Consider the following 15,607-nt stretch of genomic DNA (forward strand, 5'->3'; position numbering starts at 1 on the left):
ACGGAATAAAAGCAAAGAAATGATCAAAATGGTACTTATCGTCATAATATTGTTGAAAACACCTCTGATTCCAAGTGTTGGAATGATCTAAACATATATAAATAACATTGTAGGCGAACATTTTTCAAAGATTAGAAAACCTTTGCATGACATGACTCCATCGAGCGACTCGGGGTTCAGTGTCTTGCTCAAGGACACTTCGACACTAACTCTGGGGGAGCCCGGGTTCGAACTGGCAACCTTGCGGTTACCATCCGGCCACTCTACCCCTGAGCCACCTTGGAGCGTATCTTGAGTGTACAGGGTGTGATGAGGTCAGATCAAGATATGGAATGTCAGAACAGGTCAGCTCCATATATGGAGATCTAAGGGTGGCAGCGGGGGCCTTAATTTTCTATATCCTATTGAGAACTCTAGTTTTCGCCGACTGCCGGGCGCGGCTGCACAAATAACTTTGGGGCAGGCCCGTCTAGAGTTTAAATGGACAGGTATCAGTCAAAAGGGAGACATCGAAAAGGAAGGATGGATGGGGAACGATCAACAATCAGAACAGTCAGAACAGGTTCTGACATATATCCATATACTAATATTGATCAGGGGATCTCCATATATGGGCTTAATTGTGAGGTGACAAAAACGCAAGGTTTCATAGTTATCTGCGACCTCCGGTCGCAATGAAACCTTGCGTTTTTTCACATCATGTCACACTCAATTTTGTCACGTCACGTCATATATTGTGCCCAGGTCTCGAGTCGTGACATCACTATGACATCATCAAGGATGATAGTAAAATCCCCATACATGGGGAAAGCCCCCATATATTGTTCCCAGGTCTTGTGACATCACTATGACATCTTCAGGGATGATAGTAAATCAGGGATTATATCATAGTAAATGCGACCTGCTGTCGCAATTAAGCCCATATATGGAGATCCCTGATGTCATCAATATTTGTATATGGATATATGTCAGAGCCTGTTCTGACATTCCAATTGATCCTTCCCCATCAATCCTTCCTCTTCGATGTCTCCCTTTTGACTGATACCATGTCCATTTAAACTCTAGACGGGCCTGCCCCAAAGTTATTTGTGCAGCCACGCCCGGCAGCCGGCGAAAACTAGAGTTCTCAACAGGCCCGAAAATTAAGGCCATATGTTGATCTGACCTCATCAAACCCTGTACACTCAAGACACGCTCCATATATGGTCAGTGCACGCGACCTCCCCATTTAGGGTGAGGTCGCTTCTCGCCCACAGGCGTCTTACTGGTAGTTTTCAGTTGTCACCTTATCACCTAAAACTAGACTATGAATAGGCCTTAAGAGGTTAAGAATAGTTGTGTAAAATTCACATAAATAAGTTCACATACAGTAGGCTACTCATGTACCATGCTCCACACTGGAATATCTAAGGTCCCTGCCGTGGTCAAGGTTATTAGCAGTACATAGTCAAATCTTGATTGTTCATTTAACTCTTAAGAGTGAACAAATATGGGCAAATTTGGTCCCATTTGTACACTCTCAGGATTTGACACTATGGTTGCTGAGGGAGAGAGAGAATTTCTCATTTACGTCCATAGATTTACTCATTTGGTCCAAGCTTTCATCATCCCTTTAGTACTTCTGGTCCTACCATAGACAAATCCACAGAGAGGTGCCCTGTAGGCCCACTGTATGCAACCAATGCTTCTGTGTCAAGCTGCACTTAAAAGTCTTTATCTGCCAATGACGAGTTTGGAAGTCACAGGCTGCCGAGGACGAGTTTGGCGGATTATTAGGTTATTATTAATTATGAAAGATCTCTGAAGTTATTATCATCTGGTTAGCTTGCGGTTGCTATAGCTAGCGCTAAATAGGCACGGGACCAGAAACAACATGGTCATAGACTTCTATGGTAGCTGGATTTTTGCTTTTTTTCCTGAGGTGTTTGATCAAAACCGGGACGCTAGGGGCTCATTACTATATCGTCGCTACATCGCGGTTACAATATTAACGCTTCAGATTACTTCAAAATAAAACTCCCGGCTGAATCCGGTGGCAGGGAAGGGTCTACAGACTGAATCAATGCTGGCAGTAAATGTGACAGCATTGATTGCATACACCTGGCCTACAGGGCACCACTCCATGGATTCGTCTATACAGCTCTGCTTTAGTTTATACTTAATCGCATTGCATTGTACATTTATTTCTTCATTTATCTTCTCTTTCACAGACATCAACGAGTGTGACTTGAGCGACAGACTGTGTCGGAACGGCCATTGCATCAACATGATTGGCCGCTACCAGTGTGCGTGTGACACGGGATACAAATCAACCGAGAACAGACTGGAATGTGTTGGTAAATATATGACCTCATCACTCATTGTGTCATTGCAACATGTTGACCGACTTTTATGGTTCCCGCCATGTGTAACGTATCCGACTGACTGTTTTGTGACTCTCTCTTCCCTCTTCCAGACATCGACGAGTGCACCATTGAGAACGGAGGCTGTGAAACGTTCTGTACCAACTCAGAGGGCAGCTATGAGTGTAGCTGCCACAGTGGATATGCCCTTATGCCTGACCTGAGGAGCTGCACGGGTTAGCATTCTGTTCTGTTCTTGTTGTCACTAATCAAGCCCGATATCACAGCTTTGTAGTTATATCAAATTAGTACAGTTCTGCACTAATTTGCCTGATATTGCAGGCAGTGGGCACTCAAGCAGACAGTAATTTAACATCAAGGAACTGTAATATGACCAAAACCTTTACTAAATAAATGTATGTACTGTATGTATATATATACTGCTTATCCACTAGGCCTATATCTTCACTGTCCTTTGTATTCCTTGTTGCCATACAAGACACCTCAGACAGATCTAACCACTTTCAACCTGGCATCCCTATTTTGGGCATGTTATTATAGTACACTCCACGTGTCACATCATGATGCGTGTGAGCTTGTAAAAACATTTATAACCCATTAAATATACAATATATAATATGGATATACAAGGTTTATTCATGACAGCGACAATATTTTAATCTATCAAGCTATGTGTATGCTAGGTGACATTTATGACCTGATAAATGTCAAGAACCAAACGAGAATACGAGAGAGATTGACAGCATCTTCAGCCTCCGTGGGATTGTATTATCCACCACATTATTGCTCTTTATCTCGCCTTGGCACAGTGTAATTCTCCTTCTATTGGGTGTTGCTGGCACCATAAAAACTGAAGAATTCGCACACCAAATAGCTCCCGTTAAAAAGGATTTTTAATTTGCAACAGTGGCAAGGTTTTGAGAACACACACGCTCTTCCTCCAACTGCACTGGAAGCACACGTCAGTTACAAAACTATGCCCCTGTCCTGATGTGAACCTCACCCTCTAACAGAGCTGTGGTTCCCAAATTATAGTTGTGACCCAAAATGCTCTTTATGTTTTTGTTTTTTTTCTTTTACCTTTCCTACATAAAAAAATAACGGAAATAGTACATCTACAGTACAAGCTCACAGAACAGCGTTGTATGTTATTTTCACTATTTTCTAAATAGGTTTTTAAGAGATTAATTCATAATGTATTTTTCTTTTTAAGAATGGGTTCCCGGGTGACACCAAATTTCTCTTCTTTTTGGTTCTCAAGCTGACAGAGTTTGGAAACCCACCGTCTAGAGCATTTAAGTTCTGTTGCGCTGCATTGCGTCACAGCATTGTGTTCTATCAGCCAGACGACCCTGGAATAGCAGCAACCATTTTTCCTCTCTATTCATATTTTGTAGTGGAATGTACATCCTGTATTTGACAGCCAAATGCTAACTTTAGTAATGTGTCCCATGCTACCCTCCCTCCCACCCCCAGACATTGATGAGTGTGAGGAGAGCCCGGACATCTGCGATGGGGGCCAGTGCACCAACACACCGGGAACATACCAGTGTCTCTGCTTCGACGGCTTCATGTCGTCTGAGGATATGAAGACCTGCCTGGGTAATGGCCGCATGTTTATCACCACAGTTTAAAAAAAAACTCAAAACAAAACACTGCGACAATGAGCTCGAAGGCCATCAGACATACAAGTGTCAGATCCAGTGTGCAAATGTAATTGAGACTGAGTGAGAAATATTCTGGTTCCACTGAAGGAATGACAACCTGACGGCACCGATACGAGGGCCCCCCGCTGTACACCTGCACACACAACTAATGCACGCACGTGCACACACACAAGCACGCACGCACGCACGCACGTGCGCGCACACACACACACACACACACACACACACACACACACACACACACACACACACACACACACACACACACACACACTCACATACAGTATATTGCTGCACGCACGTGCGCGCGCACACACACACACACACACACACACACACACACACACACACACACACACACACACACACACACACACACACACTCACATACAGTATATTGCTGCACAAGTTTCCTTATTTGGTCAGAGTAAACACAACTACTTTAGGCTTCACAGGAAGCCATGAGATTTTCACATTTTTATTATGTTTATTACATTTTTTGCACACAAAAGCTTCATTTTATATCATCAAATGTTTGACAGAATTGGTCAGTAAAACTTAATGTATTTGTTATGCTTTAACCCATTAGGGGTGGGAAAGCATCGGTGTCATTCTAGATTTTAGCTAAAAAGCATTCTTTTATAATTTGGCTCTTCAAAAATCTACAAGCTCATAGCGTGTCACTTTGTGCCACACTACGATCTTGTATATCTGCTATTTAAAAAAAATCTTTGTGTGCAAATCTTTGAATATATTCTTTTATAGTGAACATTTTGCACTAAAATCGTTGCTTCTGTGGGTCCCTGGAACAAAATATTCTGGGATGAGGTTTGAGCACCACTGATATAGCATTGGCAACACACGTTTTTCAGAAAACGTGTGACATTTGTAGAATCAGTCTCAGGTCAAAATTGCTTAATTCTTAAATGTTTTTAATCACATGAACATACTGACTATTTATTGTCCTCTCTTTCTGCCTTTCTCATGCTCTTGTTTCGTCCTGCGTGTGTAGACGTGGACGAGTGCGAGTTGAACCCGAACATCTGTTTGAGTGGAAACTGTGAAAACACGAGGGGCTCCTTCATCTGCCACTGTGACTTGGGATACTCGGTACGCAAGGGAACCACAGGCTGCACAGGTGAGGTCACGCACGCACACACACTGACACACACACTGACACACACACTGACACACACACACACACACACACGCACACACGCACACACGCACACAGAACACTGTGTAATTAGTCTTGTCAAAAGAAGTCAGATACGCACACACAAAAATAGCTGTGGACGGGGAGTGAAAGTGAGAGGTTGGTGAGTCAGTCAAAATGCTGCTGCGGAGGTGCTTTAAGGCGGATAGGGAGGGAGATGAGGACTGACTGAACCCTGTTTGGTCAACAAGGAGCTGCTCTAACGTTACACACACTTAGCCAAACATTCAGGGTGCTCCCGCCTGGATGTATCACTCACACACACACACACACACACGCGCGCGCGCGCGCACCGGCACCAGTGAGATCACTGTCTCCTGTCAGACGCATGCTTCAGATTACACCTTTGTTTGTTAAGTGGTCGTCCTTTCATTAGGTTTAAACATTACGTGATGGTTGGAAGAGCACCATCGCAAGACGTAACCACCTGCAGCGGCTCCAGAACACATAAATACAAATGTCCGGTAGTCGGGCCCTGCTCCCCGCCTCGCGCACGTCCAGTCTGAAGATTTATAAGGAACCTTTTACAAGTTGGGGGGGGGGGATGACTGAGGAGGCTGGTGGAGGATTTGGCTGCTGATCCATATCTGGCGTTTGCTCCCCTCCGGGCTCCAGCACAATGTTCTCCATGAGTCAGCCATGCTGTCGGCAGCAGCACTGTGTTTTCCCTAAGTCACAAACAAACACATCTGTCTTAAGTGTGATTCAGCCCCCTTAAGTGTCCCTCAGCACGCACCCATACACACACACACACACACACACACACACACACACACACACACACACACACACACACACACACACACACACACACACACACACACACACACACACACACACACACACACCTATTCCCATTCTAATACCATGCAGATGTTAATATTGTATTTCGGTTGTTTGGAGAGGGCCGGAATCACGCAGCAGCCTGTTCTGATTCACAGGTTTGGAATTCCAACCTCGGAATGGGACGGGTCTGCGATTCTGTTCAGGCACACACGGTGTCTTAGCTGTGTGCAAGTGAACAGACCTACTGCTATTCAAATTGGGCTCACTCTCAAGTATTCCTAGCCACATGCTATGGGAAATGTATGCTTAACAGGCTGTTATTGATTTGTGGTATGTGGATTGGGTCGATAATGGGCCTTGTTGAGATGAAGACGTTCTAGAGCAGTGTGTGTGTGTGTGTGTGTGTGTGTGTGTGTGTGTGTGTGTGTGTGTGTGTGTGTGTGTGTGTGTGTGTGTGTGTGTGTGTGTGTGTGTGTTACGGTGTGTTACGGTGTGTGTTACGGTGTGTGTTACGGTGTGTGAGTGAGCGCTCTCATGCTCTCATGCCCAGATTTGCTCCAGCTGTTGACAAAGCTCCCCAGGGAATCATTTCTCTCTTTTATTCCCCAATGCTGAGCACTTAAAGACAGGGCGTGAATATGTGCATGCATACATGTGACTGTGAGTGTTTGTTTTTCTAGTGTGTGTGTGTGTGTGTGTGTGTGTGTGTGTGTGTGTGTGTGTGTGTGTGTGTGTGTGTGTGTGTGTGTGTGTGTGTGTGTGTGCGTGTGCACGTGCGTGTGCGTGTGCCTGCGTGCATGCATTGAATTGTTAGAATTGGGTGGGGGTACATGCATCGGTGGAGCATGAGGTTTACAATCCCTGGGAGTGTCTATCTGTAGCTGTAAGCTCCCAAAGAGACCCCGGCACTCAGCACATCAGGCCAGAGGTTGGAGATTGCGTGTATGCTAGTGACACGTCGAGCCAAGAAATGGTTTTCAGGGCTCTTATATGGTCTTTTGCAAAACAGTTATTACTGAATAGATCGTTCAGCTGATTCCACATCAGAGTCTCAGTCCACGGCAGACTGAGACTAGACAGTCGGGCTGACACATGGGCTGGTGGGAAGGACAGAAAACGTCCAGGGAGGCTTTGACAGTCAGGCACCGGGATAAACAGTCATGACAGGCAGAGTCAATCTATGTAACATTTCCCTATCCGTCCACGCCCTGCTTTGTCCTTCGGCTGTCAAACACTAGCCTGGTTAAATCAACCATCTTCTTTGATGAGCTGTGTGTGTGTGTGTGTGTGTGCGTGCGTGCGTGCGTGCGTGCGTGCGTGCGTGCGTGCGTGCGTGCGTGCGTGCGTGCGTGCGTGCGTGCGTGCGTGCGTGCGTGCGTGCGTGCGTGCGTGCGTGCGTGCGTGCGTGCGTGCGTGTGTGTTTGCTCTGTCAGCTGTGAGCGCTGCCCTGACACATGCCTCGCATGCAACATGCTCTTGCTCTCCATATGAGCGTGTGTGTGTGTTTGCTCTGTGCTCTCTGGCATCAAAGTCTTGGGGAAATTATCTTTAATTCTGTCTGTAATTGGAGAGATGCGTGCGTTTTGCAGCCCTAACATTAACCCTGCCATCAAATGTGATGTAAATATACCGTACCCTTTCCTTCAGAAGGACTGTATACCAGAAGCGCTGCATCTCTAATTGAAAGTGTCGCCAATTACTACCTTCAGGAAAACAGACACAAAGGCAGGAATGCGTCTCATTGACTGCTATAAAACCCAACATCTCTATTCCACTCATGACATGGGTTTTCTTGGACGTGTGCTTGTGTACACACGCACTCGCACACATATTTGTGCAAACCCCTTTCGGGATTGAATCAGTCAGTCCTCAGGCCCAGGGCCAGGTATTGTGTTGGTCAGAAGTTTCCAGAGGCTTGTTTTTGTGCAAATCAATAGGCGTCATTGTTCATGCCTCACACGGGCGTTTTTCTATTGTGCGGCGTAGCCTTGATCATGTCAAAGCAAGTCATCACCCATAATCAGATTAGCTGCCTGTGGAACAAGAGCCTGTATGAGACGGCTCATACCATACTATAGAGCCATGGAGCCATCTACTATATGAGACGGCTCAGGCCATACTATAGAGCCATGAAGCCATCTACTATATGAGACGGCTCAGGCCATACTATAGAGCCATGAAGCCATCTACTATATGAGACGACTCAGGCCATACTATAGAGCCATGGAGCCATCTACTATATGAGACGACTCATACCATACTATAGAGCCATGGAGCCATCTACTATATGAGACGACTCAGGCCATACTATAGAGCCATGGAGCCATCTACTATATGAGACGACTCAGGCCATACTATAGAGCCATGGAGCCATCTACTATATGAGACGACTCAGGCCATACTATAGAGCCATGGAGCCATCTACTATATGAGACGACTCAGGCCATACTATAGAGCCATGGAGCCATCTACTATATGAGACGACTCAGGCCATACTATAGAGCCATGGAGCCATCTACTATATGAGACGACTCAGGCCATACTATAGAGCCATGAAGCCATCTACTGTATGAGACGGCTCAGGCCATACTATAGAGCCATGGCATGGAGCCATCTACTATATGAGACGGCTCATACCATACTATAGAAATATATAGTTACACCCTGCAGGATGTAAACACTTAGACTCGAAGAAATCTGAGGAGATTTTAATGGAAGCCAACTTAATGGAGTCCGTTAATTGTCCTAATTTATAATGTCCAGAACTATATCACAGAGGGCTAATTGCATCTAGTCCCTATTCCCTTAGAAGAGTGAAAGTAGAATTTAAAATGACTTTGTACTGAAAGGATGGTTGTTTATTTGTAGGGTTGGTTTCAGTGTGCCATAACCACATGCTTTTATTGAAATTGTACTTAGGGGAAAGATTAAGATTTCCAACAAAGCATGTGCAATGTGGGATGTTTCTATCCCACTCTGTCTTTTATAAATCTTTGGTTTGGACACCCTTACAAAAAAAACAAAAAAACAGAGACTGAGCTATCTAAATCCCCACAGCAAGGCTATTTAACCAAAATAATGTTCCCTGCGGTTCCTTGACAGCTTACCAGAAAGATTAGCTCAGTGTTCTCTTGTCTTTTCACTCCACAATGCCAAGAGAGGGACTGTGCATCCAAACCACCAGACCATCAGAATGGAGATGTTGTTGTTTGTCATACAGAACACTGTTTCTTCTCCTCCAGATATCAATGAGTGTGAGATTGGAGCTCACAACTGTGACAGACAGGCCACCTGCACCAACACGGCGGGCAGCTTCAAATGCAGCTGTGCTCCAGGGTGGATTGGTGACGGTATCAAATGCACAGGTATGTACAGTAAGAATCACATAATTAGACATTTTTTTTAATATATATATATATATATAAATATATATAAATATATATATATATATATATATATATATATATATATATATTTCATTTTATTTATTTTTGTCAAACAACAACGTTGCTTGATGAAAATAACATATTTGTAATGGTACCAGCTGGCCATCCTATCGCTGATCATTGTGTGTGTGTTTTCAGACCTGGATGAGTGTTCCAACGGCACCCACATGTGCAGTAACAATGCCAACTGCATGAACACCCTGGGCTCCTACCGCTGTCTCTGCAAGGATGGATTCTCTGGAGATGGATTTTACTGCTCAGGTCTCGCAACCCCCCCCCCCCCCCCCCCCCCCCCAACACACACACACGCGCAAACTGGTAAATAAGATATACACAGGTGTGTGTGTGCTATGCATCATGTATGTATGTGTGTGTGTGTGTGTGTGTGTGTGTGTGTGTGTGTGTGTGTGTATGTGTGTGTGTGTGTGTGTGTGTGTGTGTGTGTGTGTGTGTGTGTGTGTGTGTGTGTGTGTGTGTGTGTGTGTGTGTGTGCGTGTGTGTGTGTTTTCCCCCACAGACAGCGATGAGTGTGCAGACAACCCCCAGCTGTGTGAGAGCGGTCACTGCCTGAACATGCCCGGCGGCTACCGCTGTGAGTGCGACATGGGATTCATCCCCAACCTGGATGGCAAGGCCTGTGAGGGTAAGTCATATTCAACGCTCCTCAATCCTGACTCCGCCATTGGGCATCGGCCATTGATTTGACTATGGACACAAGGATCCAGTGTCTTATAGAACAGTAATGGGGGCGGCAGTGGCTCAGGAGTAGAGCCGGATGGGAACCGCGAGGTTCGATCTACTTGCTCCCGATTAGCAGGTTGCCGAGCCATGAGGCCCATAGGGCAGGAACCTATCTCCTGTTATTAATATTAAGTATCGCATAATCACTTGTCAGTGCCTGTCAGAAAGTTTGTGTGGTCGAAAATTGTGAATTGACACTGGACTGACTGAGAGAGAGAGAGAGAGAGAGAGAGAGAGAGAGAGAGAGACGTCCCTCGTTACTGCGTGAGTCCTAACACATTATTTGAATGATGAACAGTATAACACTTATACACATGCGTGACATGACATATCTGTCTCGGTCCGGTTCACACGTCACTCGTTTGGTTTGTGTGCGCACTGCAGCAGTGTAGCTCTCCACTCGAGATGAATGAATGTCATGTGCTCATTTTGGTTTTGACTTCGTTGCGTGGAGACGGTACCTCACACCCAAAATAGCCGCACTACAAGCTCACAGCACGTCGCCTGCGACGTGTTGTGAGCTTGTAGATCTGCTATAATTCTGTGTGTGAGCACTGTGCACGCCTGCACTTCACCGCGCTCAATTTAGAAAGATTTGGTGCAGATGCGCTCATTGCGCTGATGACGCAGCCAGGTTCAGAGCCTCAGAGGGGCGAGAGAGGGGAATTCTTTGAACATAAAATGCTACATTCCAGTTCAGGACGGAGAGGGCACTTTTCTCCAACGGTCAAAAATGCAGGGGCTAAAGCCCCCTTTCATAAGCAATGAGTATAGAGACAGGAGAGCAGGCCGCGCCCTCCGCCCGCCGCGCGAAAATTGCGCTGAAAACATTGACCCGTCCGCCCGCCGCGGGTCAACCCGCGGGACCTGCGCGCAACGGGTCGGCCTGCGCATCACTACTGGGCAGAGAAAGAATCCAACAATAGCTATGTTTTTCATATGAGACCAGTCGTGCTGCTGTTTTACTGATGATGAGGAGTGTGTGTTATGACACGTTTATTCACTCCCCTGATTGGTCACGGATCAATGCCACGCCCTCTCCTGCCAGTCACAACGCTGACTGGAATCCAACCAATCAGCACTGAAGACTGATGTCTGACCTCCTGAAATAACCCGCTCTACTCCGAGTGCCTGCCTGCCTTAACTGAGCCGAGAGAGTAATGACTTGTGCAGAGTCTAGATGTGGAAGAGCACAATTTCATAACCTTGGCAGCTCCATCCAGTATAAGTGTGTATTTAGCATGCGTGTGTGTGTGTGTGTGTGTGTGTGTGTGTGTGTGTGTGTGTGTGTGTGTGTGTGTGTGTGCGTGTGCGTGTGCGTGTGCGTGTGCGTGTGCGTGTGCGTGTGCGTGCGTGCGTGTGTGTGTGTGTGTGTCTGTCTGGGTCTGGGTCTGGGTCTATGTCTGGGCATTTCTTTGCCCCAGAACTGTCAGTCCTTTGCAGAGGTGAGCAGCTTTCACTTCCTATTGCTCTCTGCCAACTTTCCACCTCTGTCTCATGATCCACTAATCCGTCACAGCTGGGATTCTCTCTCTCTCTCTCTCTCTCTCTCTCTCTCTCTCCCTGTCTCGTTTCTCTCTCACAGACATAGATGAGTGTACATTTTCGGATATCTGTGTCAACGGACGGTGCCAGAACATTCCAGGGCTGTTTAGATGTGAATGCAGCTTTGGCTACGAGCTGGACAGGAGTGGAGGCAACTGCACAGGTAACACCAGCACTGGTGCTGCAGTTACAATGCTCCCCAAACAGTGGGTCTTTTGTAGTTTTTTTTTTTTTTTCAAAACAACAAAAAACAAACAAATCAAGATTTTTCCAAAAATAATTTAATAAATAAAAATATATATAATAAAAGAGTAGTTAAAGAGTGTGGAAAGAATGGAACAGTATTTCATATTCGACTCATCTTCACTGACCTGAAGGAGAGGAGATCTTCCTTCTCACCCTTGTGGCAAATAAATCATTTCAGTTGCTCTGAATTCTAGTCCCTCATACATGTTGTGGTTATGCCATCAATAATAATAACCTGGGGTTTCTTTCTCTTTTAGATGTAAACGAGTGTGCAGATCCTACGATCTGTATAAATGGAGTGTGTGTCAACCTCCCTGGTAGTTACGACTGCAACTGCCCACCAGACTTTGAGCTCAACCCCACCCGCGTGGGCTGTGTGGGTGAGACACAACAAGGATTCTATACTTTTGGTAGAGCTGAGCATGGACATAAGTTACTCAAGATGAAGAAAACACATCTTGGCAGTGTGCTCAAGTTGTGTGTGTGTGTGTGTGTGTGTGTGTGTGTGTGTGTGTGTGTGTGTGTGTGTGTGTGTGTGTGTGTGTGTGTGTGTGTGTGTGTGTGTGTGTGTGTGTGTGTGTGTGTGTGTGCGCGCGTGCGTTTGTACAGACACTCGTTCTGGAAGCTGCTACCTGGATGTGCGTTCCCGTGGAGATGCGTCAGAGAGCTTGGACTGTTCCAATGAGATTGGCGTAGGGGTGGCCAAGGCATCGTGCTGCTGCTCTCTGGGCCTGGGCTGGGGAACGCCGTGTGAATCCTGCCCCTTTGTCAATTCCAGTGAGTTGGCCTCACACACACACACACACACACACACACACACACAAACACACACCACGCATGCACGCACCCACACGCATGCACGCACCCACACGCACGCATGCACGCACGCACGCACGCATGCACGCACGCACGCACGCACACACACACACACAACAAACATAATCCACTTAATATTGAATTTAGCTGATTCTGTGTGTCACAGAATTTGCATAATCATCGCTGTTGGGCAGAAACCTCCATATTTTATGTTTTTCTTGAAAATTCTTGTAATTAATTTAACGTTTGCCTGCTGTTATCTCTCCTATGGTACAACATCAATACAGCATGGAATTGTGGACAAAATCGATAAGAACATATTCTAAGTCTTGGGTCTGAGAGACTAAGGGCCGATTCATACTCCTATTTTACCGCTGTTTCGGCGCTGTAGTGCCGAAATTATTTTGGTTCGTCAGAAAGTTTCAGTAGCACCGAAGAGCCGACTTTAGGACGGTACCCGCCCCCCCGAACCTCAAATGACGTCACATTGTAGGCTCTACAGAGCCGAACCGACTTTTATTCGGCTCTAAAATAGGAGTATGAATCGGCCCTTAATCTCATCAAATGGTGACCACAAATGCCCAATAAATAATGGACCTTGATGTGAAAAAGTGCACCTGCTTTTCTTATCAATAATAACTACATTACAACACAGGTGCTTTTTTCCCCCATACCCTTAAAATGAACAGTTTTGGACATCCAAGGTTTCCACCCACAACCTAGTCCATGATTGCACATCATTGGAGATGTACAGCAGTGCCTTCACTGTGCATGCAGAGAGTCTGTCTGTTGTTCCTCACACTGCAGTACCTTCACTGCATGGAGAGAGTCTGTCTGTTGTTCCTCACACTGCAGTACCTTCACTGTGCATGGAGGGAGTGTCTGTTGTTCCTCACACTGCAGTACCTTCACTGTGCATGGAGAGTGTCTGTTGTTCCTCATACTGCAGTGCCTTCACTGTGCATGGAGGGAGTCTGTCTGTTGTTCCTCACACTGCAGTACCTTCACTGTGCATGGAGGGAGTCTGTCTGTTGTTCCTCACACTGCAGTACCTTCACTGTGCATGGAGAGAGTCTGTCTGTTGTTCCTCACACTGCAGTACCTTCACTGCATGGAGAGAGTCTGTCTGTTGTTCCTCACACTGCAGTACCTTCACTGCATGGAGAGAGTCTGTCTGTTGTTCCTCACACTGCAGTACCTTCACTGCATGGAGGGAGTATGTCTGTTGTTCCTCACACTGCAGTACCTTCACTGCATGGAGAGAGTCTGTCTGTTGTTCCTCATACTGCAGTACCTTCACTGTGCATGGAGGGAGTCTGTCTGTTGTTCCTCACACTGCAGTACCTTCACTGTGCATGGAGGGAGTCTGTCTGTTGTTCCTCACACTGCAGTACCTTCACTGTGCATGGAGGGAGTGTCTGTTGTTCCTCACACTGCAGTACCTTCACTGTGCATGGAGGGAGTCTGTCTGTTGTTCCTCACACTGCAGTACCTTCACTGTGCATGGAGGGAGTGTCTGTTGTTCCTCACACTGCAGTACCTTCACTGTGCATGGAGGGAGTGTCTGTTGTTCCTCACACTGCAGTACCTTCACTGTGCATGGAGGGAGTCTGTCTGTTGTTCCTCACACTGCAGTACCTTCACTGTGCATGGAGGGAGTCTGTCTGTTGTTCCTCACACTGCAGTACCTTCACTGTGCATGGAGGGAGTCTGTCTGTTGTTCCTCACACTGCAGTACCTTCACTGTGCATGGAGGGAGTGTCTGTTGTTCCTCACACTGCAGTACCTTCACTGTGCATGGAGGGAGTCTGTCTGTTGTTCCTCACACTGCAGTACCTTCACTGCATGGAGGGAGTGTCTGTTGTTCCTCACACTGCAGTACCTTCACTGTGCATGGAGGGAGTCTGTCTGTTGTTCCTCATACTGCAGTACCTTCACTGCATGGAGGGAGTGTCTGTTGTTCCTCATACTGCAGTACCTTCACTGTGCATGGAGGGAGTCTGTCTGTTGTTCCTCACACTGCAGTACCTTCACTGTGCATGGAGGGAGTGTCTGTTGTTCCTCACACTGCAGTACCTTCACTGTGCATGGAGGGAGTCTGTCTGTTGTTCCTCACACTGCAGTACCTTCACTGTGCATGGAGGGAGTGTCTGTTGTTCCTCACACTGCAGTACCTTCACTGTGCATGGAGGGAGTGTCTGTTGTTCCTCACACTGCAGTACCTTCACTGTGCATGGAGGGAGTCTGTCTGTTGTTCCTCACACTGCAGTACCTTCACTGCATGGAGGGAGTGTCTGTTGTTCCTCACACTGCAGTACCTTCACTGTGCATGGAGGGAGTCTGTCTGTTGTTCCTCATACTGCAGTACCTTCACTGTGCATGGAGAGTGTCTGTTGTTCCTCACACTGCAGTACCTTCACTGTTCATGGAGGGAGTCTGTTGTTCCTCACACTGCAGTACCTTCACTGTGCATGGAGGGAGTCTGTCTGTTGTTCCTCACACTGCAGTACCTTCACTGCATGGAGAGAGTCTGTCTGTTGTTCCTCACACTGCAGTACCTTCACTGTGTATGGAGGGAGTGTCTGTTGTTCCTCACACTGCAGTACCTTCACTGTGCATGGAGGGAGTCTGTCTGTTGTTCCTCACACTGCACTACCTTTACTGTGCATGGAGGGAGTCTGTCTGTTGTTCCTCACACTGCAGTAACTTCACTGCATGGAGAGAGTGTCTGTTGTTCCTCATACTGCAGTACCTTTACTGTGCATGGAGAGTGTCTGTTGT

The 15,607-nt window shown here is 46.5% G+C and overlaps 1 protein-coding gene across 1 annotated transcript in view; it reads left to right on the plus strand.

The window, feature by feature from the left end:
* Nucleotides 1–15,607, plus strand: part of fbn1 (fibrillin 1) — an 88,789-nt gene that overhangs the window by 46,350 nt on the left and 26,832 nt on the right. Inside the window, exons 29-38 of the mRNA XM_079497310.1 lie at nucleotides 2,211–2,336; nucleotides 2,456–2,578; nucleotides 3,840–3,965; nucleotides 5,043–5,168; nucleotides 9,275–9,397; nucleotides 9,617–9,739; nucleotides 9,996–10,121; nucleotides 11,805–11,927; nucleotides 12,268–12,390; nucleotides 12,620–12,787. Of these exons, the coding sequence (XP_079353436.1) occupies nucleotides 2,211–2,336; nucleotides 2,456–2,578; nucleotides 3,840–3,965; nucleotides 5,043–5,168; nucleotides 9,275–9,397; nucleotides 9,617–9,739; nucleotides 9,996–10,121; nucleotides 11,805–11,927; nucleotides 12,268–12,390; nucleotides 12,620–12,787 (1,287 nt within the window). The remainder of the gene's footprint in view (nucleotides 1–2,210; nucleotides 2,337–2,455; nucleotides 2,579–3,839; nucleotides 3,966–5,042; nucleotides 5,169–9,274; nucleotides 9,398–9,616; nucleotides 9,740–9,995; nucleotides 10,122–11,804; nucleotides 11,928–12,267; nucleotides 12,391–12,619; nucleotides 12,788–15,607) is intronic.

Source organism: Electrona antarctica, assembly GCF_951216825.1.
Source record: "Electrona antarctica genome assembly, chromosome: 3".
Classification (NCBI taxonomy): Eukaryota; Metazoa; Chordata; class Actinopteri; order Myctophiformes; family Myctophidae; genus Electrona; species Electrona antarctica.